This window comes from Phascolarctos cinereus, unplaced genomic scaffold (genome assembly GCF_003287225.1).
Source record: "Phascolarctos cinereus isolate Bilbo 61053 unplaced genomic scaffold, phaCin_HiC Scaffold_726;HRSCAF=1367, whole genome shotgun sequence".
Taxonomy (NCBI): Eukaryota; Metazoa; Chordata; class Mammalia; order Diprotodontia; family Phascolarctidae; genus Phascolarctos; species Phascolarctos cinereus.
The window spans coordinates 291,536,611-291,563,204 of NW_027556098.1; the positions used below are offsets into that span (position 1 = coordinate 291,536,611).

General features: G+C 36.3%; 1 protein-coding gene across 1 annotated transcript in view; it reads left to right on the forward strand.

Moving 5' to 3' along the window:
• The window catches only part of ARHGAP42 (Rho GTPase activating protein 42), a 392,658-nt gene that overhangs the window by 203,017 nt on the left and 163,047 nt on the right, over positions 1–26,594 (forward strand). Inside the window, exon 4 of the mRNA XM_020996109.2 lies at positions 17,498–17,569. Coding sequence (XP_020851768.1) covers positions 17,498–17,569 — 72 coding nt within the window. The remainder of the gene's footprint in view (positions 1–17,497; positions 17,570–26,594) is intronic.

Genomic DNA, 26,594 nt, shown 5'->3' on the forward strand with positions numbered 1-26,594 from the left:
CCTTAAACAGAATTGGAATAGATAGCCTCTGAGTTCCCTTATACTTCTATGTCTGTGAATCTATGAATTTAAAAATAAAACTTTCTTTTTATGAATATAGTTGACATATAATTGACAACAAAAGAAAGATAACTATTTTAAAATTGGCAGGATGTGGAATATACTCAGCACGTTTATTTGAAGGAGATAAAATTACTTTTTAATTTATCAGAACCAACTTGACCATTCACACACCACATCATTCACAATTGAAAAATAATATTTATATATACTGGCAGGGGGGTAGGGGGGGCGGCAGAGCCAAGATGGCACAGTAAAAGCAGTGATTTGCTTGAGCTCTCCCCCAAACCTATAAAAAAAATGGCTCTAAACAAATTCTAAAGCAGCAGAACCCGCAAAAAGACAGTGAAACAAATTTCCAGCCCAAGACAACCTGGATGGTTGATCAGAAAAGTATATTGCTCTGGACGGGGAGGGGAATGCAGTTCAGCATGGGCATGCAGGCAAAATAGGCCTTAGCAAACCTGGAGCAGCCCTCAGAGGACTGAATCATGGACAGCTGTGGTGGCTTCCAGACTTCTCAAACCAGAAACGCCAAAGACAACTTAGAAGGTCAGTAGGAAAAATCTGTGACTTCAGTGAGACAGAAGCTCAGTCCCAGCCCCAGTCCCTGTGTGGCCCCAGGCCAGAAGCTGCTTCCACAGCTTTCAGCCTACAGACTGAGGGGGAATCAAGTAGCTGATCAGAGGGGGATTGCAGGGATCTCTTTGCTGGTGCAGGATTCTCTTGCTTTGCCATGCTTGGATCTGGGGCACTGTTTTGGGTGGCAGTCCTGGGGCGAGGAGGAGTTCTGGCATGGTGGAGCTTGTAGGGGTGGTGCAGAGAAAATCCTCCTCAGAGTTCCAAGACAGAAAAGAGTGCTTGTGGTCTCTCATAGACCTGAGTACAGGCCAGGAAAGGAGTAAACACCTCACTCTTGATCATACCACCCTGGAAGAACTGAAAATTTGCAGTATCTCTACTAGAAGTATCTCTGAAAACAGCTGCACAAAATCCCCAAAGCTTGGGACAGTACATTCTCCACCCTAGAAGCAGACCCTTACCTTAACACAGAGTTTATATTTCAAGTAATTGGCTGGGATCATAACCAAACCTCGCAAAAAAATTCAGACCTTAGAATCTTTCTTTGGTGACAAAGAAGGTCAAAATATACAACCAGAAGAAGGCAACAAAGTCAAAGCTCCTACATCCAAAGCCTCCAAGAAAAATATGAATTGGTCCCAGGCCATGGAAGAGCTCAAAAAGGATTTTGAGAAGCAAGTAAGAGAAGTAGAAGAAAAACTGGGAAGAGAAATGAGAGTGATGCAAGAAAATCATGAAAAACAAGCCAACAGCTTGCTAAGGAGACCCCAAAAAATACGGAAGAAAATAACACCTTAAAAAATAGCCTAACCCAAATGGCAAAATAGGTCCAAAAAGCCATTGTGGAGAAGAATCCTTAAAAAGCAAAACTGGCCAAATGGAAAAGGAAGTACAAAAGCTTGAAGAAAATACTTTGGGGCAGCTAGGTGGCACAGTGGATAGAGCACCGGACCTGGAGTCAGGAGGACCTGAGTTCAGATGTGGCTTCAGACACATAACATTTAACTAGCTGTATGACCCTGAGCAAGTCATTTAACCACATTTCCTAGCCTCCCCCCAAAAAAAAAACTTCCTTAAAAATTAGAATGGAGCAGTTGGAAGGTAGTGACTTTATGAGAAATCAAAACACTGTAATACAAATCAAAAAGAATGAAAAAATAGAAAACAATATGAAATAGCTCTTTAAAAAACAACTGACCTGGAAAATAGATGTGGAGAGAGAATTTAAAAATGATTGGACTATCTGAAAGCCATGATCAAAAAAAGAGCCTAGACATCATCTAAGAAATTATCAAGGAAAACTGCCCTGATATTTTAGAACATGAGGGCAAAATAAAAATTGAAAGAATCCACCAATCACTTCCCGAAAGAGATCCCCAAAGGAAAACTCCTAGGAATATTATAGCCAAATTCCAGAATTCCCAGGTCAAGGAGAAAATATTGCAAGCAGCCAGAAACAATTCAAGTATTATGGAAACACAATCAGGATAACACAAGATTTAGCAGCTTCTACATTAAAGGACAAGGAGGGCTTGGAATAGAATATTCCAGAGGGCAAAGGAGATAGGATTATAACCAAGCATCACCCACCCAGCAAAACTGAGTATAATCCTTTAAGGGAAAAAATGGAGATTCAGTGAAATAGAGGACTTTCAAGTATTCTTGATGAAAAGACCAGAGCTGAACAGAAAATTTGACTTTCAAATACAAGAATCAAGTGAAGCAGGAAGAAGTAAACAGGAAAGAGAAATCATAGGAGACTTACTAAGGTTGAACTGTTTATATTCCTGCATGGAAAGATGATATTTGTAACTCATGAGAACTTTGTCAGTATTAGGGTAGTTAGAGGGGAAAAATATATAGATAGATATCGAAAGAGACAGATAGATTAGATAGATAGAGATAGATAGACAGACAGACAGACAGACAGACAGACAGATAGATAGATAGATAGATAGATAGATAGATAGATAGATAGATAGATAGATAGATGGCACAGGGGGAATTGAAGATGAAGGGGTGATATCTGGATAGTAAAATTAAGTGGTGAGAGAGGATTATACTGGGAGAAGGAGGAAGGGAGAGGTAGAATGGGGTAAATTATCTGACATAAAACAGACAAGAAAAGGCTTTTAGAGTGGAGGGGTAACAGGGAAAGGTGAGAGGGAATGAATGAATCTTATTGTCATCAGATTTGGCTTAAGGAGGGAATAACATACACACTCAATTGCATATGGAAATCTATCTTACCCTACAGGAAAATGGGGGGGGGGACAAGAGAGCAGGGGGATGATAGAGGAGAGGGCAGATTGGTAGAGGGAATAATCAGAAGCAAACACTTCTAAGGAGGGACAAGTTAAAAGAGAAAATAGAATAAATGAGGGGCAGGATAGGATGAAGGCAAATATACTTAGTTTTTCACAACATGACTACCATGGAAGTGTTTTGCACGTATAACCTGTATGAAGTTGCTTGCCTTCTCAATGCGAGTGGGTGGGGAGGGACGAAGGGAGAAAATCTGGAACCCAAAGTTTTCAAAACACATGTTAAAAAAATTGTTTTCACATGCAACTTGAGAAATAAGATATACAGGAAATGGGATATAGAAATCTATCCTGCCTTACAGGAGAATTGAAGGGGAAGGGGATTAGAGAAGGGGGGAAGAGATAGAAGGGAGGGCAGATTAGAGGAAAGGGTATTCAGAATGCATGCCATCATGGGGTGGGTGGAGGGAGGAGATGGAGAAAATTTGGAACTCAAAATCTTGTGGAAGTGAATGTTGAAAACTAAAATTAAATAAATTAATTTTAAAAAGAAAAATAATATTTTGCTTAATGTTCCCTCTTTGAAATTATTTTATTCTTTCATCTCTGTTAGTTTAAATTTAAATCTAGGTGATTTAAATGTAATAATCATAATGATAATGGGTAAATAAAAGTTTTTGAGAGTCAAAGTATTTTAGTTACATCTGGTACTTGAGAGACTGAATATATTCTACAGAGTTTAGTAGACTTTAAAAATATTGCCCTGAGGCATGTCTCATCAGAGGTTTGGGGGGAAAATGAACCAAGGAAGAAGTAGTGTAATAGAAAATTCTTAAAGTAAAGACATCATTCTTTTTCAAATAACAGGGTACTTGGGGAAGGATTTCATGTTGTACATACTAAAGTTGTATCTCAGGGGCAGCTAGGTGGCGCAGTGGATAGAACACTGGCTCTGGAGTCAAGAGGACCTGAGCTTAAATCCAGCCTGAGACACATAACATCCACTAGCTGTGTGACTCTGGGCAAGTCACTTAGCCCTGATTGCCCCAGCATAAAACAAACAAAACAAAATAAAGTTGTACATCACTTAGTTGTTGATCAGAATTTTTGTCTTTTAAGTGCTTCATTTTCATTTGTTCTTTTTTTAAAAATCACATTCATATACTTTTTAAAACCACCAAATTTTCTCCCCGCTTTCTTCCCTCTTACCAAAATGACATCCCATATAATAAATAAAATTTTAAAGAAAAAGAAGAGAAAAAAAGATTAGCAAAACCAATCAGCCCACCAGAAGAATCTAAAAATATGTATAATGTAACACATCCATGGACCTCTGCCCCTCTGCAGAGGGATGGAGTAGGAGTATTTATTTCCTCTTCTCTTTGCAGCTATGCTTGTTCTTTGTAATTCTGCAGCATTCACTTTTGACTGTTTGTAGTTGTTCTTTTCATTGACATTGTTAAAGTTATTGTGTACATTATTTTGTTGCTGCTGCTTGCATCATTCTGAAAGTTTTCCATGCTTGAGGCAGCAAGGTGGCTCAGTGTTTAGAGTGCTGGACTTGGAGTTAGGAAGTTCAGATCCTGCCTTGGAAACTTGCCAGCTGGGTAACCCCGAGCCAAGTCACTTAAGTTCTACCTGCCTCATTTTCTTTATCTTTAAGATGAGGATAACAATAGCACCTATCTTTTAGGGTTCTTGTGAGGATAAAATGTGATAATAAATAAACCTTTATTTATTTATCGAGAGGTAATTGGGGTTAATGACTTGCCCAGGGTCACACAGCTAGTAAATGTCAAGTGTTTGGTCGAGATCACATTTGAACTCAGGTCCTCCTGAGTCCAGGCTCGGTGCTCTGTCCACTGTGCCACCTAGCTGCCTCTAAATAAAACATTTATTAAGCACCTACTATGTACCAGGCCTTGTGCTAAGCTCTGGGGCAAAAGATAGTCCCCTGCCCTCGAGGAACTTACAGTCAAATGAGGGATAAAACAGGCAAACAAATACATACAAGGAAGCTACATAGAGGATAAATAGGAAATGATTGAAGGAGGGAAAGCACTGGAATTAAGAGGAGTTAGGGAAGGCTTCTGGTAGAAGGATTTCTACCAGATTAGTTGGGATTTAAATGAATCCAAGGAGATAATATTTGTAAAGTGTTTCTCAGACCTTAAAGAACTGTGTAAATGCTAGCTATTTTTTAGAGGCAGCTAAGTGGCACAGTGGATGGAACACTGGGCCTGGAGTCAGAAAGACTTGCTTTCAAAATCTAGCCTAGACACCTCCTAGCTGTGTGACCCTGGGCAAGTCATGTAACCTTTGTCTACTTCAGATTCCTCAGCTGGTAAAATGGGGATCCTAATAGCACTTACATCAAGTTTATTATGAAGATCAAATGAGATAAATTTGTAAAGCACCTAGTACAGTACCTGGCACATAGTAGGTGCTTAATAAATACTTCTTTCCTTCCCTTCCCTCATTTCTCTATGTTCACCATAGGTTTCATTTCTTAAAGCACAGTAATATTACATTACATTCATGTACTACAATTTACTTGGCCATTCCCCATCTACTTTGTCTCTAATTCTTTGCTGTCACAAAAAAAGTGCTGCTATAGATATTTTGGTAAAAATAGTGACTTTCTTCATTTGTCACTTCTAGAAGCTTTTGAGTTTCAAAATTTTCTTCCCCTCCCTCCATATCTCCTTCCCCAAGATGGTGCACAATCTGATACAGACTATACATATACCTTCCTATGAAACGTATTTTCACATTAGTCATGTTGTAAGGGAGAATTAGAACCAATAGAAGGAATCACAAGAAAGAGGAAGCAAAACAAAACAGAAGAAAAAAAGAGCAAATACTATGCTTCGATCTGTATTCAAACTCCATAGTTCTTTCTTTGGATGTGGATAGCATTTTCCAGCTTGAGACTTTTGAAGATATCTTAGATCCTTTCATTGCTGAGAAGGGCTAAGTCTATCAAAGTTAGTCATCACACAACATCACTGTTAGTTCTCTTGGTTCTGCTCACTTCACTCAGCATCAGTCCATACAAGTCTTTCCAGGGTTTTCTGAAGTCAGCTGGCTCATCATTTCTTATAGCACAATAATATTCCATTACATTTATATAGCACAGCTTGTTCAGGCATTTCCCAATTGATGGGCATCTCCTCAATTTCCAATTCTTTGCCACCACAGAAAGAGCTGTTATAAATAGTTTTGTATGTGTAGGTCCTTTTCCCATTTTTATGATCTCTTTGGGATACAGTCCTGGAAGTGCTATTGCTGGGTCAAAGGGTATACACATTTTTATAGCCCTTTGGGCATAGTTCCAACTTGCTGTCCAAAACGGTTGAGTTATTTCACAACTCCACCAACAATTATTAGTGTTCGAATTTTCCCACATCCTCTCCAACATTTATCATTTTCCTGTTTTGTCATGTTGGCCAATCTGATAGATGTGATGTTGTACCTTAGAGTTGTTTTGATTTGCATTTCTATAAGTCAGTACTGATTTAGAACATTTTTTCATATGACTCCAACTCATTTGCTAGATGAGGAAATTGAGGCAAACTGAGTAAAGTGGCTTGCCCAGGGTCACACAGCTTGTAGGTGTCTTAGGCCAGATTTGAACTCTGGAAGATAAGTGTTGCTGAATTCCTACCTGCACTCTATCCACTGCGCCACTTAGCTGCCTTGTATATATAGTATAGGTAATATATATGTAGTGTAAAATACATATTCATATACACACACATATATATGTATACATACACATTACTGTATGAAGGTTTTATAGATATATATTTCAGATATGTGTATTTTATACATGTGTATATGTATATATATGATATATAATATACATTGTATATTATATGTTTATATGTATCTATACATGCAGATGTATATATACATGTGTCTGTGTGTATATGTATGTGTGTGCATACATACATGCATATATATATATATATATATATATATATATATATATATATATATATATATATATATATATATATATATATAATCTCTAAACAAAGGAAGAATGAAGTTTGGAGTGCTTACATCTTAATCTTCCACAGTGTCTCTCCAAAGAATTTTAATGTATTTTTTCTCATTTTAAGCTTACTTTTGTCAATCACATTAAGTTCATTGAAGTGACTAAAAAATTATATGGCTATATTAGGGTCTAAAGTGGGTTTACATGTATGTATTGAATATAAACAAATGAAGTCCAATTAAGAACCATTTAATTGGGAGGGAAAACTGGAAAGTTTGAGTAGAGGAACTGGCTCATAAAAGACCTCAGGGTTAAATGTAAAGACTCTAATGAAAAATGAATATGGATGTATAAATTAGCTTGGGGTTTGTCTGAATTAGCAGTTCGTCCTCCTACTTTGTTAACTCTTTAAAGATTTTTGAGTCCTGTTTATCTACAGGTTAGCTTTCAACAGCAGAACTGAAATTCAGAGATTTTGAAGATTTAAAGAAGAAATAATAAAAAATAATTTCAACTCTATATCTTCTGTGTCATAGATATGCTGATTGTGATTACTTTCCAAACTTTAGATATCCTGCCCACTCTAACCTCTAGCATTCATTCATTCATTTATTTGTTTTTTCCCTGATGGGGTTCAGATTTATGCCATTCATCTGTGATATCATATGTGAGGCTGCTTTCATCATTGCTTCCCAAATACTGATATTGTTACATGAGAGGATGCTCTACACTAGTGTCAGGGCCTGAATCATTGGTGGATCTCACTAGCCTCCACCCATCTCAAATTCTCATTCTCTCCATGATACCAGAAATCCACTCACAGCCTTCTGGCATTTCAAACCCAAATACCCTACCCTTCTTACATCTGGAGTACTGGAGTTCAACATATGGATATGCCCTCCCTCATCTCTTTTACCCATACTTACTTTCAGGGCTTCACTTCAGGAAAAATGCTCTCATCATCACTTCTCTGTCTCTCCTTTCTTTGTCTTTTTACCTCTGTTCCACACACATCTCAATCCTTCTGAATCCAAACAGATGCTGGCTAAAGTCTTAGGTCCAATCTTTAACCCCTAGGCTGATCACCAGAATTTAAAGAGTCATCTTGATTCTACTTATACAGCCCAGGAAATAACTAACAATTCTGTATACTTGAAAGACCTGACACCCTTCCATTCGCAATTGGTTGTCTTTCAGCTTGGATACCATTTTTTCCCTTTCCCCTCAAAGGGTTAACACTATGTTAAGAAGATAGTAAAGGATTTAATACATTAGTGTAGTAGCTTAAGTCCCAAATCCCTGGACTCCCTGACAGCAACTGTCTGTGTCACTCTAATTCAAAACACTTGGAAAATACTTAATCTGCAAAGTTACCTTTTTTTTTAGGCAGGAAGACAGAACTAAGAATTCCTGGGTGTTTTGGAATACTAAACCATAACTGCTTCTCTCTGTACTGTGCTGTTGATACCCTTACTTTGTAATACATTTAAAACTTATAATGCATTTTCCCATAAAAACAATGTTATTACGTGATAGCTAGGTTTATTTGAAGTGACAACCCACTGTCATTAGACTTTTGCTGAGCTCTAGTGTAACTCTTTTGTGCATTATTTAGTGTTGACTGTCTCTGCCTCTGGAGTCTTTTCATAGTTTGTGGATCTGCTGCTTTGACTTCCTCTGCACAGGAAGGTGTTTTGCCAAGAGCTGCACTCATCTATGTTTCCTAATTGTGAGCAGTGTAATCTGTCATGGCTTTCAACTTGTCATAAAATGTTTCTTCAGATTGTCCTTCAGTGTATCATTGAATCACTTCCTTTACCCAAGCTGTGTCTTCCTGCTCTCCTTTACCTTGAGACATACTGATTGTTTTGCTGTCCTGGTGCTATATTAGTTGTGTTACCTGGTAATAGGACCCATCAGTCACTGCTTAGGATTGAGAAGTTCACTGTGTCAAACACCAACATGTGCAATCTTCAACAAGAAATGGGCTCTGGAAAGTGGAGGCCAGTGTATGATGATGCCTGGGGAAATCCTTTTATTCAGTATTTTAATTATTTGTCTGTTTCAATAACGTGCTATGGCAAAATTTTCTATGCAGCCAAAAGCAGTGCTTGAACATTCCTGTAGGACAGCCCTTTAAAAACCCACAGTCTGTAGAAAATTATAATTCATGTATATTCAAGGAGAAAAAAAACCAAACATACTAGAAAAAAATCATTCTTCTAACCACATAAAAACATTTCCAGCCATGATTTGTGAGTGATTTATGAGCTCTCCCTTGTGGCAGTTTATTAGAACCACTTGGAATAGCAAAAAGAGCAGTGACAAGAAACTTAATAGTGTGCTTGGCTTAATGTAGTGTAATATGGTGGCTGGCCAGTCTAATGCAGGATTAGGCGGCAGTATCTTATCTGGTAAATAAAGCATAATAAGCATAATCCAATATCACCTCTGTTTTTCTTTCACTTCAAGTAGCTGAAATTGCTGATAATAATTTCTTTAAACATATATATGGCCACATTCTATGCCCTCTAACTATGATCTTACATGGATGCCTTGTCAAGTCTTCACAAACAACACAGGCTTCAAATACAGATCTGGCAGCTGACTTCTGTTTGTCTGCCTTCTGAGGACCAGTCTAACAAATTTGGAGAGGCAGAGAGGCTTAGCACAAGCGGATGATTAACAGGACATCAGCATTATATTTTGGAGGGAAGAATGGAGAGAGGAATGCTACCACACACAAAGGAGAGGCAGTATATTAAGAAAGATAGGAGCTAGCCTGGGAGTCAAGAAGACCTGGATTCAGTCATCAAGCAGTAAACAGTATGTAACACCTACTGTGTGCCAGGCATTGTGCTAAGTGTTGGGGACACAAATACAAATGACTACAAAGACAGTTCTTGCCCTCAAGGAGCTTACAGTCTAATGGAGAAAACACAGTAAAGGAAAATGACGAGTTGGGCTGGGGGCTAGGAGTGTAAAGGGTTAGGAGGGGGAAAGAAAGTACCTGATGCGGGGTTATGATAGAGAGTTACAAAGAAGTGCAGAAACAGGGTAGCTGGTAGGAAATGTGGAGGTTTATACCTTGGCTTAGTAGATACCCACTCATCTGCAGTCATAGAAGGAGCTCTTTTTCATCAATTTCCTACCTAAATCAAATCACAGGTCTGGTCAAGAAAGAAACAAAATACACTCCCTCCTCCCCCTAAATGAAGACTTATGGGGGAGGGGGTTGCAATCGGCATTGGTGCAGGGAGTAACTACAGCAATGAAATCACTTTGATACTTTGAAATAGTAAACTTTGTAATAGTAAATACAAAGTAATCTTTGAAATAGTAAACAACAACAGATGTGAAGAACATGTTTTTATACCTGAATAACTTGATTCAGTGAATATTTATTAGTTGTCTATCATGTGCAAACCAGGAAGCCTAGGCAATATGCAATCGAACACAAAGTATAAGCCCCTGCCCTTAAGAAATTTATAGTCTGCAGTGGGGATATTAATAAAAATAATAATAAACAAACATCTGTTTACTGTGTACTATCAGGCACTTTGCTAAGTGCTTAACACTTATTCTCTTATTTGGTTTTTACAACCATGGAAGGCAGGTGCTACTATTATTTCCATTTTACAAAAGAGGAAACTGAGGCAGACAGGTTAAGTGACTTGCCCAGGGTTACACAGCTAATGTCTGAGTTGTTGTTGTGCAACTGTCTTGTCAACTGTTGTTATCTCTGTCTTGTTTGACTGTTTGTGACCTCATTTGGGGTATTCTTGGCAAAGATACTAAAGTGGTTTGCCTTTTCCTTTTCCAGCTGCCCAGATGAGAAAACTGAGGCAAACAGGGTTAAGTGACCTGCACAGAGTCATGCAGCTAGTAAGTGTCTGAGGCCAGATTTGAACCCTGAAAGATGAATCTTCCTGAGTTGAGGCTTAGCACTGTCTCTACTGCACCACCTATCACCATGTACTGATGGCCCCAAGAATAAAGTTCTAAAAGTTTTCAGCAAGGAAAATCACTTAGGAGATTTATTGAGAGTTTATAAGTTAAATATTTAGCTACAACTTAGAGTGGCACTTAAAAGTATTTTTTCTACCTTCAAGAAGGAAAGTAGTATTAATCAAAATTATCTTTTCATTTCCTGAAGAATCTTAGCTTTAGATCATGGGAAATAATACATTCCAAAAATGAAATGAGACCTTCCAAATCTCCTAGACTGCATGATTTGATGCTTTCCTTAAGTGGTAAATTCAGAAAAAAGATCAATGAAAATTAAAATGTCTCTAAATATGTCTAGGAAGAAAGACACATAACTATATTCTCTTAGCATGCTTTTCGCATTTTTATTGTGTGTCATTTATCAGACATTGCTACAATTATGATTCATGATTCACATAAGCAGTTTCTTTTATTTAGTGTATCACTTCCCCTTATATTATAACTATGGTAATTATTCTAAACCAGCTGACATTTATATAACTTCTCTACACTTGGATTACTTCAAAATGAAAGAATTTAATCTGTATGAATTGGCTGCTTATAGATGAAAGCAATGCCTTTATTAGATAATATACAAAGATATGGAATAGAAAAACTCCAATTCAGACCATAAATTCAATATCTCAAGACTGCTGACATCTTCATTTTGATCTCTTCATTTAAATTCATATAATGAAAACAGCAAACTATTGTCAGCACAGAAATTGTTAGGTTTCACATGCAAATTTTTTATAAGGGTTTAGTAAGAAAATTTCATGTATTACTTATAAAAATAAACCACAACCAGATGAATTTATTACCTGTTAATTGGAACCTAAGAATTTCATATACAGTGCATTCTCTTCCTTTTTTCTTCCATTGCCTCCCATACAACTCCTGCCTAATAAAGTCTCAGGAATTCAGTAGGCGATTAAATTGTACAGATCTTCCTGACTGACCTTGAATTTAATTCATTGAGCATATGTAACTCATTTGACAAAAGCAAAATTTGTATCTCCAGGGGCTTGCTTTCTTGCTCATCATTCTTGCGTTTTTAGCTTTTCCTGATTTTCTCCTTCTGCCTCCTAATACTTTTCCCCCTCTCCTTTATTGATTGTTTTTCCAACATTTTCCTCCAACAGCATCTCAGTTCTACTTTCATCATACTTACATTCATTCAAGTATAAAAGAAAGAGAAAAAACAAAACAAACCCTGAAAATAAAGAAAAAAACATGAAAAACAAAGAAAAAGTGGCTGCAATAGAAATATGAATTCATCTGAGGAGTTAATTATAAGGAATTTTGGTCAAGATGGCTGCATGAACATGAGGCAGACTGCCCAGCTCCCATATGCCTACTCCAGCAAAATTCAGAAGTTCATACTAGACTAAATAATGATCAAGGAATCCAATGAGAAATTGGACTTAAATTCATTGTGTCCAAAAAGGAACTCATTATCTTTCAACTGAACTCTTCTTACCTCCTACTTTCCCTATTACTGTAGAGTGCAACACCTCCTAGTCCCTACACTCATATCTTAGGATTCAACCTTGACTCTCTCTATCTCTCACTTCTGCCTTTCCCACCGCCATAGCCAACTTGTTGCCAAGGTCTATCAATTTCATTTTTGCGATGTGTCTTGAATACGCACCCTTTCCTCATCACCTCATCATCTCACATCTGGAATATTTCAGTAATCAGCTGGTGCTTCTGATTACCTCAAGTCTCTCCTCACTCTAATCCATCTTCCAGTCAGCCACCAAAGCACTTGTCACTTCCCTACTCAGTAAACTGTATCACCTCTGGGAGAAAATGCAGAATTCTCTGTTTGCCATTCAAAGCCCTTCATAACCTAGCCCCCTCTTACCTTTCCAGTCTTCTTACACCATACCCTCCAATATGTACTCTTCGATCCAATGACACAACCTTCTGGCTGTTCCACACACAAGACACTCTATGGGCATTTGCTCTGGCTTTTCCCCTTGTTCCTGGAGCTCTTCCTCTTCTGGTCTGTTGATTTACCTCGCTTCCTTTAAATCATAATTAAAATCCTACCTTCTTACAGGAAGCTTTCCCTAATCCCCCCCCTTACTTAATTCCAGTGTTCTTCCTTCTTTTAATTATTTCCAATTTATGCTGTATATAGCTGGCTTTTTATATATTTGTTTGTATCCCTCATTAAATTCTAAACTCCTTGAGGTCAAAGACTGTTTCTGTCTCTTTTTGTTTCCTTATCATTTAGCACAGTGCCTGGCACACATAGTCGGTGTTTAATAAATGATTGATTGATTGAATGATTAATGTATGAAAATTTTTTTTTGGTGTTTCAGTTCAAAATTTTTTTAATGAAAAAAAGTTAATCATTTTATTTCAGGGTTGTTCTTGAGCTTTAGTCTTTTCCCTTAGATCATGTCTATACAACATGCCTTTTGGCAGAGATTGAAGCAGTGCATGTGGATGTAGAATGTTGTCTTAATATATAAATCAATCATTTACTTCACTCCTCTCTGAAAATGTTTCATTTGTACTGGCCTACTTTTCTGTGTTGAGAGTAGTAGGCTTTTTCAAAAAACATCTTCCTTCCATCCTATTATCAGCTCAGACTCAAAATGTCAAAAACTAAGCTCATCATTTTGTCTGCACATTCCAAACTTCTTTATCCAGTGTTCCTATTTCTTTTGGTGATGCCATTACTTCTCCCAGTTTTACAGGCTGAAATTATCTTTGATTTTAAAAATTCCTTATATCTACTTTATCACCAAATGCTGTCATTTCTTCCAAAAAGTATCTCTGGTTCTTGCCTTTTTATTGTTTTCCATTGCCACCACCCTAGCACAGTCCTTAGCTTATTAAAACAACTTCCTGACTTGCCATTCTTCTCCAGTTTCTTGCCCACCATTCCATCTTGCATACTACTGCACTACTTTTCTTTTTCCTTAAATACCCCTTCTATCATGTCCACCTTTTTAGCTCCCTAATCAACTTTGTGTGACTTTTAGGATCCTCCATAATTTGGACCCACTCTACCTTTTTTAACCTCATTTTCCCAGTGTATGTTCTATTTCAATCAAACCACTTTACTTATTTATTCCCATGTATCTCATGTTCAGTCCTGCCTTTCTTACATCAATCCATATCATACATATGTCCCCTAAAGTTTTCCCTAGTTTGACTCCCATTCTTCTTTCCCTTATCTGAATTATCCTAATGCAACTTAAGAATACATGTAACATTGTTCAGACTTCATATAATAATGGCATTAAAGCATCATAACCAAATTCCACTGTAATGTTATCCTAAGATTCAAATGACATAGACTTTTCCTTCCCTATCTGTCTTTGGGGAATCTTTGCTCTCCACCATCTGAGCAATGAGTAATACAAACAATAGCTGATACTTATATAGTGCTTTCAGCTTTTTGTGCGCTATGTAATATATGATGTGGCATAGGGATGGAGTACTGGATTTTAGTCAAGAAGAGCTGTGTTCAAATCTACTCTCTGATGTATGCTGTGTGCATGGACCCTGAGCAAGTCAATTATCCTCTCAAAGTTTCATTTACATTTTCTGTAAACTAAAGATGTTGAACTAGTTGACCTCTAACGAACCTTGTAAGTCTAAATGTATAATAGATAAAAATAGCTAGCTTTTATCTAGCTATTTAAAGTTTACAAAGCACTTGATGAATATTATTTCATTTTATCCTTACAATAACCTTGAGAGATACTTGCCATTATAATCTTCATTTTTAAATGAGGAAACTGAGACAGGCACAGGTTGACTTGTCCAAGGCCAGATTTGAACTCCATTTCCAGCCTTTCATCTACTCCAGCACAGAGTTGCCTGTAGTCCCATGATGTCTTTTGAGGCTCATAATATGCTATCAAGTAGGTACTTCATGTATTGTTATCGCTATCCTACTGAGGAGGAAACAGACTCGAAAAAGGTTTAATGACTCAAAGGTAATCATGCCTTCTCAATGTCGAGATTTTTGAACCTAGATCTACTGACTCCTAGGTTTAGCTATATGCCTCACTGATAGAGACTGGAGTAGTTTGATCAGGAATCTTTCACATTTACATCAGTTAGAAAATTGCTGCTGGTAACATCTAAAAAAGCTCCAGTGAATCACAGATGTTAGCTCCTCTGAATAGAGAGTATTACCCTTTATCTATCCTCTTTACATCTTTGCCCTTTTCATGCTTCAGGGTACCATGGGTACCTCCAAGGGCAAGGGTGCAGAGGGAGAGCTTGCCAGCATTGAGAATTGCTGCCTTTTCTTCCAGGATGCCAGCCTTTAAGGATTTGGTTGAATATCTGAGTGTAAGAATTTGTTGTGTCCATGTGATAAGGGAAGAGTATAGAGTAGAGTGAACTTGAGGTAGAGGGGTCAGTATAAAAATCTTTCTCTCTGTCAGCTGAGATGTGTCCAAAAATTAGTTTTAATTTTTTTATTGTGAACTATGGCAATTCAGAAATGTAACTGCTATTGATAATAGAGTTCACTTAGCATTAAATGGAACCCACCACCTTAGGAAGTTTCTAATATTATTTTTTTAAGCATTAGAGGGATGTGTTCATAACGTTAATATTGCATAGTTTAGCACTTAATTTCCCCCAATTATTTCATGTATATTTCATTTTATATCTCCATCCTGAAACAGATATTAAGCTTCTCAGGGAAAGCAGCATGCCATAAATTTCACTTATACTCTTGATAGCTCCTAGCCCACTGCTGGGCATAGTAGCTTAATGTGCTAGGTAGATAGCCTGTATTTTCAGTAGGGACTTGATGGCAACTCAGCTTTAACCATCTACCTCCTATCTCAGGAACACATGGAGATAGAAATCAGTTCAGTGGGCAAAATATTAAATAGAAACCAAATGAAGTAGAATGTTGTCATAGGAGAATATGAAAAATGAAGGAAGGTAACATAAGCCAGGAATTAATAGACATGATTTGTAGATACATATTTGGAAACTGTAATAGTATTTCTTTCTTCCCACTCCATTCAATTATCTTCATGGTTCTAACAAGTGTTGATATTTTTTGCTAGTTGTGCTTCTGTTAAATATATTAGGAATGTCATCTGAGTTACAGGGATTTTGAAAGAGGTGACCATAGTGACATCATCTGTGACATCACCTTTTACCAACATATAAATTACACTTTATATGTAGAGTTTATTGCCCAACATAGAACTCAGGCAATCAGTATTTGGGACCAATTGAGTGGGTTAAAGAGACCAATTTTAAAAAGTGATAACTACGAATGAACTATTTTACTATGGAATCTACCTGTCCTTAAGTAAAACATCTGAATAATGAATATGTAGGCATATAAATATGTATAGAAAACATATTTGATATCTGATCTTACAATTCATTTCCTAGGATCTTTAAATTATCCCACATAGTAGTTTTGGAGGGATATACACACATATATGTATTTGTGTGTGTATTTGTATATACACGTGTGTGTGTTTGCATATACACATATATGTGTGTGCATAATGTATACCCACACAGTCCTCATATTTCACTTCAGATTTCCTTTAAATATTTCTGTTCTGATTTTTTTTTAAATCAGTGAAAGGTAGAAGCAAATGAGAATAGCTTTTCTCACTGTTGAATATTTCTATGCATTGCCTCTGTAATTCGAGATTGTAAAATCTTAGGGGTAGGGTTTCACATGAACTCCTATGTCCACTGGATTGAACTGAAAGGACTCCCTTGCTGTGTTGCTTATTTTGAGTTTCCTTCCAATTTTACAGTGAACAGAAATCTAGTCAACACATCTTATGTGAGTATATGGCTATAATAGCAGGGGGATACCCAGACTTTAATTGAATAGAGTGTGATAGAATAGTGGGTAGGAGATGGGCGATTAGTTGGTTAGGAGAATCGTAATATTTTCCAGCCCTGATACTTCACTAATTAGTTTTGTGACCTACGGTAAGTTACTTAACTTCTTTGGGCCCCATTTATCTTTAAGGAGGTTGAAATAGATGAACTCTTAGATCCTACTTCTTTTGAATTTCAGTCATTTTAAAATTAATTTCTTTAGTACGTTATCCACTCAGTTTATCTTCCCCCAAATTTTTGTTTATTTTTGTTCCACAGTAACTATCTTATTAAATCATTTGTTCTTTCAAACTCAGAAAAATTCCATGTTCTGAAGTTTGTCCAAACTGCTTACGTTTGGATTTGGGGGTTGTAACACTGGTAATGACAGTATTAATCAAGTCAGTTGAACAGGAAATATGTGAGAATATTCAGTGAAAATATAAATTGAGTGTAATTTAAAAAACAACAACTGTGATCTATTAATTCTTAATAATCAGCATTCTATGGCAGAACAAGGAGTATTTGGATTCAGTTTGAGTGAGTTTGAATTTACTCTTGTTCTTAAACTAATTAGTAGTTGAAATTACCCAGGAATTCAGTACTTATATACCTCTCTCTGAGTTTATCCATAGTCTAAGAGATTGAAGCTTCAAAATGAATCCCAGTGGTAGTCCTTACAAGCAGAATAAAAAGCCATACATGTTTGATGGTTCAGGTACATGAGTTTTTAATATTTCACTGTTCTGCATTTCAGATTCAAAACGCTAATGATGTATTAATAGCCCCACTGGAAAAGTTTCGGAAAGAACAGATTGGTGCTGCAAAAGTAAGTACTGTTTCTTTTTATTAGTCTCTAATTCTATGGTTCTGTTTCTTCTTCAGCTATCTTGTGTTACTTGAATGATAACACAATGCCAAACATTAATGCTTCTGAGAGTAGAACGACTCTTTAGCTATTTTGAACATTATCTTATTTTCTTGAAAAGAGGATTATGTTGCAAAGACAGCTCAAAATATTTTTCCAAGGAGTAGACTATAAGTTATTTTTTCTTTTAGTACAGAATTCACTTTTCTAGAAGAGGCAAAAATGATATCACTTTTCATGTTTTAGGCTTGAAAGGGTAGATTCCAGAGAAACCAGTCACTATGCATGTTGAAAATCAGGCAGTAGTCTTAAGTGAGTAAAGTAAACCATTTTTAAAAATTTAAAGTTCTCTACAAATGCTTAGTACTGTACTTATTAGTGTATCCTCTGCATTTCCATTCTATTTCCTTTTTACTAATGAAAATAATTTTTGTAGGAATTTTGGGTTCATTTTCTATGGGCATATTTTCTTTAACTCTCTAAAGAAGAAATTCTATTTTTTGTTTCATTTTTATTGTGTTTTTTAAAGTGAAACTGGGTATGAAGAAGAGGAATGACTTACGGATATTGAAGAGGCTCATATAATTTTTATGAATAGGAATAGTATTAGAGATTGGACCTGTGATTTTCTTAGTATAGGGAATTCCCTGATGAGTAACTTCTCACTACCATTGCAGGTTGACATCTTCTCCATATCTTGTCATCTCAGAAAACTACTTAGGGCACTGAGAGGTTAACTGACTTCCACATGATTATATAACCAGTAAATGTTAGAGGAAGGACTTGAATCTAGTCTTTCCTGGCTTCAAGGACGACTCTATTTACTATGCCACAGTTTCTATGGGCCAAATAAAATTTTTGCTGCTTATTGCTTTTTGGAAACTAGTCACTTTGCTTTTCTTTTTTATTTTATTTTATTTTTTATTAAACAATTTTTTTATTAATTTTTAGTTTTCAACATTCACTTCCATAAAATTTTGAATTTTGAATTTTCTCCCCTTCCTACCTCTCTCCCCCCCAACCCCCGGATGGCACACAATATGATATAGATTCTATTTATATGTTCGTATTAAGCATGTCTTCATATTAGTCATGATGTAAAGAAGAATTAGAACCAATGGGAGGAATCACAAGAAAGAAGAATCAAAACAACAAAAGAAAAGGAGAGCAAATAATATGATTCCATCTGCATTCAGATTCCATAGTTCTTTCTCTGGATGTAATAAATCTTTCCAGGTTTTTCTGAAGTCCACCTTCTCACTATTTCTTATAGCACAATAGTATTCCATTACATTTATATACCACAGCTTGTTCAGCCATTCCCCAATTGATGGGCATCCTCTCAGTTTCCAATTCTTGGCCACCACAAAAAAAGCTGCTATAAATATTTTTGTACATGTGGATCCTTTCCCCATTTTTATGATCTTTTTGGGATACAGACTTAGAAGTGGTATTGCTGGATCAAAGAGTATGCACAGTTTTATAGCTCTTAGGCTCTCCAGAATGGTTGGATCAGTTCACAACTCTGCCAACAATGCAAGTGTTCCAATTTTCCCACATCTTCTCCAACATTTATCATTTTCCTGTTTTGTCATGTTAGCCAATCTGATAGGTGTGATGTGGTGCCTCAGAGTCGTTTTGATTTGCGTTTCTCTAATCAATAGTGATTTAGAACAATTTTTCATATGACTATAGATAACTTTAATTTCTTCCTCTGAAAACTGCCTATTAATATCATTTGACCATTTATCAATTGGGCAATGGCTTGTATTCTTATAAATTTGACTCTGTTCTCTATATATTTTAGAAATAGGCCTTTATCAGAGACACTGGTTGTAAAAATAGTTTCCCAGCTTTCTCCTTCCCTTCTAATCTTGGTTGCATTGGCTTTGTGCAAAAGCTTTTCAATTTAATGTAATCAAAGTCATCCATTTTACATTTCATAATGTTCTCTATCTCTTATTTGGCCACAGATTCTTCCCTTCTCCATCGATCTGATAGGTAAACTATTCCTTGCTCTCCTAGTTTGCTTATACTATCTATCTTCATATCTAAATCATGTACCCATTTTGATTTTATCTTGGTATAGGATGTGAGATGTTGGTCTATGCCTAGTTTTTGCCATACTATTTTCCATTTTTTCCTAGCAATTTTTGTTAAATAATGAGATCTTATCCCAGAGGCTGGAGTCTTTAGATTTATCACATAGTAGATTATTATAATCATTGACTTTTGGTTGTGCCTTGCATACCTAGCCTATTCCACTTATCTACCACTCTATTTCTTAGCCAGTACCAAGTAGTTTGGATAATTGCTACTTTATAATGCAATTTAAGATCTGGTACAGCTAGGTCACCTTCTGTTGTATTTCTTTTCATTAGTTCCTTTGATATTATAGACTTTTTGCTCTTCCAGGTGAATTTTGTTATTGTTTTTTTCTAGCTTTATAAAATATTTTTTGGTAGTTTGATTGGTATGGCACTGAATAAGTAAATTAATTTAGGGAGAATCGTCATTTTTATTATATTAGCTTTGCCTACCCATGAGCAACTGATATTTTTCCAATTATTTAGATCTGACTTTATTTGTGTGAAAAGTGTTTTGTAATTTTGTTCATATAGTTTCTGAGTTTGGTTTGGCAGGTAGACTCCTAAATATTTTGTAATATCTACAATAACTTTAAATGGAATTTCTCTTTCTATCTCTTACTATTGGGCTTTGTTAGTAATATATATATAAATCCTGATGATGTTTATGTAGGTTTATTTTATATCCTGCAACTATACTAAATTTGTTTATTATTTCAAGTAATTTTTTTATTTGATTCTTTAGGGTTCTGTAAGTATACCACTATATCATATGCAAAGAGTGATAGCTTTAAAATTGATAACTTTGATTAAATTAAATTGAAAAGTTTTTACATAAACAAAGCCAATGCAACCAAGATTAGAAGGAAAATAGAAAATTGGGAAAGAATTTGTATAACCAGTCTCTCTGATAAAGGCTTCATTTCTAAAATATATAGAGAATTAAGTCAAATTTATAAGAATACAAGTCATTCCCCAATTGATAAATGGACAAAGGATATGAACAGAAAGTTCTCAGTTGAAGAAATTAAAGCCATCTATAGTCATATGAAAAAATGCTCTAAATCACTATTGATTGAAAGGCAAATCAAAACAACTCTGAGGTCCCACATCACACCTATCAGATTGGCCAACATGACAAAACAAGACAGTGATAAATATTGGAGAAGATGTGGGAAAATTGGAACACTAGTGTGTTGTTGGTGGAGTAGTGAAATGATCCCACCATTTTGGAGAGCAATTTGGAACCATACCCAAAGGGCTATAAAAACGTACATACCCTTTGACCCAGCAATAGCACTTCTAGGGCCATATCCCAAAGAGATCATACAAATGGGAAAAAGGTCCACATGTACAAAAATATTTATAGCAGCTCTTTTTGTGGTGGCAAAGAAGTAGAAATTGAGAGGATGCCCATCAACTGGGGAGTGGCTGAACAAGTTGTGGTGTATGAATGTAATGGAATGCTATTGTGCTATAAGAAATGATGAACAGGCTGACTTCAGAAAAACCTGGAAAGATTTGTATGGTCTTATGCGAAGTGAAGTGAGCAGAGCCAGGAGAATGTTGTACACGATAACAGCCATGTTGTGCGATGACTAATATTCATAAACTTAACCTTTCCCAGAAATTAAAGGATCTAAGACATCTCCAAAGGCCTCGTGATGGAAAATGCTATCCACATTCAAAGAAAGAACTATGGAGTTTGAATGCAGATCGAAGCATACTGTTTCTATTTTTTTTTCTTCTGTTGGGTTTTGTTTCCTCTTTCTGGTGTTTGCTCCTATTGGTTCTAATTCTTACTTACAACATCACTAATGTGAAAATATGTTGAATAGGAATGTATATGTATAGCCTATATCAGATTGTGCACTGTCTTGGGGAGCATGGTGGGGAGGGAGGAGGAGAAAAATTTTAAACTCAAAATCATATGGAAGTGATTGTTGGTAAATCAAAATAAATTAGTGATAGCTTTTTTTCTTCTTTGCCTACTCTGATTCCTTCAATATCTTTTTCTTCTCATTGCCAATGCTAACATTTCTAGTACCATATTGAATAGCATTGGTGAAAATAGTCATCCTTGTTTCACCCCCGATCTTATTGGAAGTGCTTCTAGCTTGTCCCCATTATATATAGTGCTTGCTGATGGTTTTAGATAGATACTACCTATCATTTTAAGGAATACTCCATTTATTCCTATGCTCTTTAGTGTTTTTAATAGGAATGGGTGCTGTATTTTGTCAAAAGCTTTTCCTGCATCTATTGAGATAATTACATGATTTCTGTTAGTTTTGTTGTTGATATGGTCAATTATGCTGATAGTTTTCCTAATATTGAACCAGTCCTGCATTCCTGATATAAATCCTAGGTGGTTAATGTATTATCCTAGAGATAAGTTGCTGCAGTCTCTTTGCTAATATTTTATTTAGAACTTTTGCATCTATATTCATTAGGGAAATTGGTCTATAGTTTTCTTTCTCTGTTTTGGCTCTTTCCAGTTTAGGTATCAGTACCATATTTGTATCATAAAAAGAATTTCGTAAGATTTCTTCTTCACCTATTTTCACAAATAGTTTATATAGTATTGGAATTAGTTGTTCTTTAGAAGTTTGGTAGAATTCACTTGTAAATCTATCTGGCCCTGGGGATTTTTTTCTTAGGGAGTTCATTGATGGCTTGTTCTGTTTCTTTTTCTGAAATAGGGTTATTTAAGTATTTTATTTCCTCTTCCATTAATTTGGGCAATCTATATTTTTATAAATACCCATTTCACTAAGATTGTCAAATTTATTGCCATATAGTTGGGCAAAATAGCTTTTAATTATTGTTTTAATTTCCTCTTCATAGAGGTGAATTCACCTTTTTCATTTTTGATGCTGGTAATTTGGTTTTCTTCTTTTTCTTAAGTAATCAAATTAACCAAAGATTTATCTGTGTTATTGGATTTTTTATAAAACCAGCTCTTAGTTTTATGTATTAGTTCAATAGATTTCTTAATTTCAATTTTATTAATCTCTCCTTTGGTTTTCAGAATTTCAAGTTTGGTATTTAGTTGGAGATTTTTAATTTGTGTTTTTCTAGCTTTTTAGTTGCATGCCCAATTCATTAATCTCTTCTTTCTCTATTTTATTCATGTAAACATTTACAGATATAAAACTTCCCCTAAGAACCACTTTAGACTCATCCCATAAGATTTGCTATGTTGTCTCATTATTGTCATTCTCTTGGATGAAGTTATTGATTGTTTCTATGATTTGTTGTTTGACCCACTCATTTTTTAGGATTAAATTATTTAGTTTCCATTTAATTTGTAGTCCGTCCTTCCATGGCTCTTTATTATGTGTAATTTTTATTGCATCATGATCTGAAAAGGATGCATTTAATATTTCTGCCTTTCTGCATTGGACTATGAGGGTTTTATGCCCTAGTACATGGTCATTTTTTTTGTACAGGTGCCATGTACCAGTTAGAAAAAGGTATATTTCTTTCTATCTCCATTCATTTTTCTCCAGAGGTCAGCCATATCTAACTTTTCTAAAATTCTATTCATCTCCTTAACTTCTTTCTTGTTTTTTGTGGTTAGATTTATCAAGTGCTGAGAGGGGGAGGTGGAGGTCCGCCACTACTATAGTTTTGTTATCTGTTCTTCCTATAACTCCCTTAATTTCTCTTCTAGGAATTTGGATGCTATACCACTTGGTGCATGTATGTTTAGTAATGATATTACTTCATCATCCATGGCTTTTAGCAGGCTGTAGTTTCCTTCCTTTTTTCTTTTAATTAGATCTATTTTTGCTTTTGCTTTGTCTAAGATCGGGATTGCTGCCTCTGCTTTTTTTTACTTCAGCTGAAGCATCATATATTATGCTCCAGCCTTTTACCTTTACCCTGTATATAATTCCTCTGCTTCAAATGTGTTTCTTGTAAACAATATATTGTAGGATTATGGTTTCTAATCCTGTCTGCTATTTGTTTCCGTTTTATAGGACAGTTCATGTCATTTACATTCACGGTTATGATTACTATCTGTGCTTTCTCTCCATCCTATTTTTGCCCCTGTTTATGCTTTTCTTTCTCCTTTCTCTCTTTCCCTCCTCACTAGTGTTTTGCTTTTGACCACTAGTCACTTTGATTTTCTTAATTTTTTTTTAACAAATTCATTTTTATTTCACCTTGTTCTTTCCCTTCCATTCAAAACAAAAGATAGATGAAATTCAAACCCTTTGATATACAACAATATATAGTCAAATTAAACATATTTTCCCCATTGGCCATTCCCAAGAGATACTCATTCTATACCCTGAGTCAATCACCTTTCTTTTACTAGGTAGATAGCATGCTTCTTAACTGGACATCTTGAATCATGGTTGATCATTTTGTTGATCAGAGTCCTCTCTTTCAAAGTTTTTTGTTGTTATGGTGTTGGTGTAAATGTATGAATTGTTTACTTTGTTCTCTTCATTTCACTTTGTATCAGTGTATACAAGTCTTCCCAATTTCATTGAAACTATCTCTTCTGTCATTTCTGATGACACAGTAGTAAGTCATTATATCCGTATACCACAGTTTGTTCCCCAATTAGTGATCATAACTTTCCAGTTCTTTTTTACTACCAAAGAGCTGCTGTAAATATGTTTGGAACAGGACTGGACACATAGTCCTCTTTCTCTTTCTCTGATCTCTTTGAGATATAGGCCTAGTAATGCTAGCCACCTTGTTTCTTTATTGGTACCTTAGTTTGTGCGTGATATATATTTGTTGGCTGAACTAAAGAGTTAGCTTTTAAAAAGTGTGGAATACATTCCTTACTCATTGCAAAGTTTAAGGTGTCTTTTGGCTGGTGTAGGTTTATTTCCACACTTTTTCTAAGCCTCAAGTCAAAGATAAACCACTGAATAATTTACAAAGTCAAATGCTATATCTCTGCTTCTTTGAATAAAGTCAAATGAATTGAACTTTAAAGGCTTTTGAACTTCACCCTTCTGTGGCAAAATTCCAGTGAGTTATGAGTGATCTAGCTCCAATGTTGTTGTGGAAATAACACTGGAGTTAGAGTGTGAGACTTGGATTTGAAACTTTCCTCTGCATTTAGTAGATGTGTGACTTCTCTGGGTTTCAATTTCCTCATCTGTCACATGGAATGATAGTAATTGGACTACCTACCCAAACATGGTTGCTGTGAATTAAATTGATGGTAAACCTGAAAATTATTCCTAAAATATATGCAGTGGTTCCAAATAGATTTAACTCTGTTGAGTATAGTTTAGACAATATTATATTGTTTTCCTTTCATTCATTACTGGTATTTTTTTTCTTTCTGTGTTTATTTTGGAAGCATTTCCATCCCACCTGTGTGCCTTTGCTGGTTTCCCCAGTGGAAATTTGCTACAATCTTATGTAGGCTGATGAACTGTCTGAAAATCACTATATCTGGCCATCTATGACTTTGGGGGCCAGTTTAAATGATCTTCCAGCGTTCACTTGAGCTAATTTATGATTAAGTGGTTGGATTCCATGAACCACAAACACTTATTTCACTGCATATGATTTGGAGCATTGAGATACCTGATAATTCCCTGTGATGAGCAGAAGCATCAGTGAATGAGACATTTGGAGGAAATATGCATTTATGAAAAGCTTTACATAGGACTGATGGTAGTAAACAGCATTTAAGAGATGAACAGGACAGAAGTTGATGGATCCCTTTTTGTGGAATAGCTAGAGAGACTAGTCAGAAGACTAGTCTATAAACACTTAGTCAGAAGAAGACATTTTTACCTTCAGGGTAGAATAACTTAGGAAGTACTTATTCAGAGGTTTTATATTGGCTGAAGATTAGTACAAAGAAGAATTGTTTGGAGGCCAGAAATACGGTATATACCAGACAGCTGAATGGAATGTTTTTAGTTCTTTTTCTGACACACTTTTAATATATCAGGTTAGAAGTCTTTAACTTAAGGGGCGGAGCCAAGATGGCAGAGTGAAAGCAGTGACTTGCTTGAGCTCTCCCCCAAACCCCTCCAAATACTCATAAAAAATGGCTCTAAACAAATTCTGAAGCAGCAGAACCCACAAAAAAGACAGAGTGAAACAAATTTCCAGCCCAAGACAACCTGGATAATTGATCAGAAAGGTGTATCGCACCAGGCTGGGAGCGCAGCACGTGCTGGCCACAGCAAACCTGGAGCAGGCCTCAGAGGACTGAATCATGGGCAGCTGTGGAGGTTTTCAGACTCCTCAATTGACGAATGCCAAAGACAGCTTAGAAAGTCAGTGGGAAAAGTCTGTTTCTGTTGGTGGTCAGAGAGGAAGGCGGGGTTTCAGCTCCATTCCCCAAGAGCTTGGCCCTGGGGGGGCAGCTGCTTCCCGAGCTTCTGGCCCACAGACTGAGGGGGAATCCAGTGGCTGATCAGAGAGGGACTGCAGGGATCTCTTTGCCAGTGCTGAGGCAGGAATCTCTTGCTTTGCCTGTGTGTGGATCTGGGTCACAGTTCTGGGCGGCAGTGCTGGGGTGAGGAGGAGCGCTGGCGTGGTGGAGCTTGTAGTGGCTGCAGAAAGAAACCCCTCCTCACAGTTACAGGAAAGAAAGGAATACTTGTGGTCACAGGCCAGGAAAGGAGTAAACACCTCACCCCTTATCATACCACCTTGGAAGAACTGAAAATTTACAGGTCCCTACAAGTATCTCTGAAAACAGCTACACAAACCCCTGAAGCTTGGGACAGTACACTCTCCACATTGGAAGCAGACTCTTACCTTAACAAAGAGTTTAAAACTCAAGTAATTGGCTGGGATCATGAGCAAGCAGCGCAAAAAGAGTCAGACTATATTATCTTACTTTGGTGAAAAAGAAGATCAAAATATACAACCAGAAGAAGACAACAAAATCAAAGCTCCTA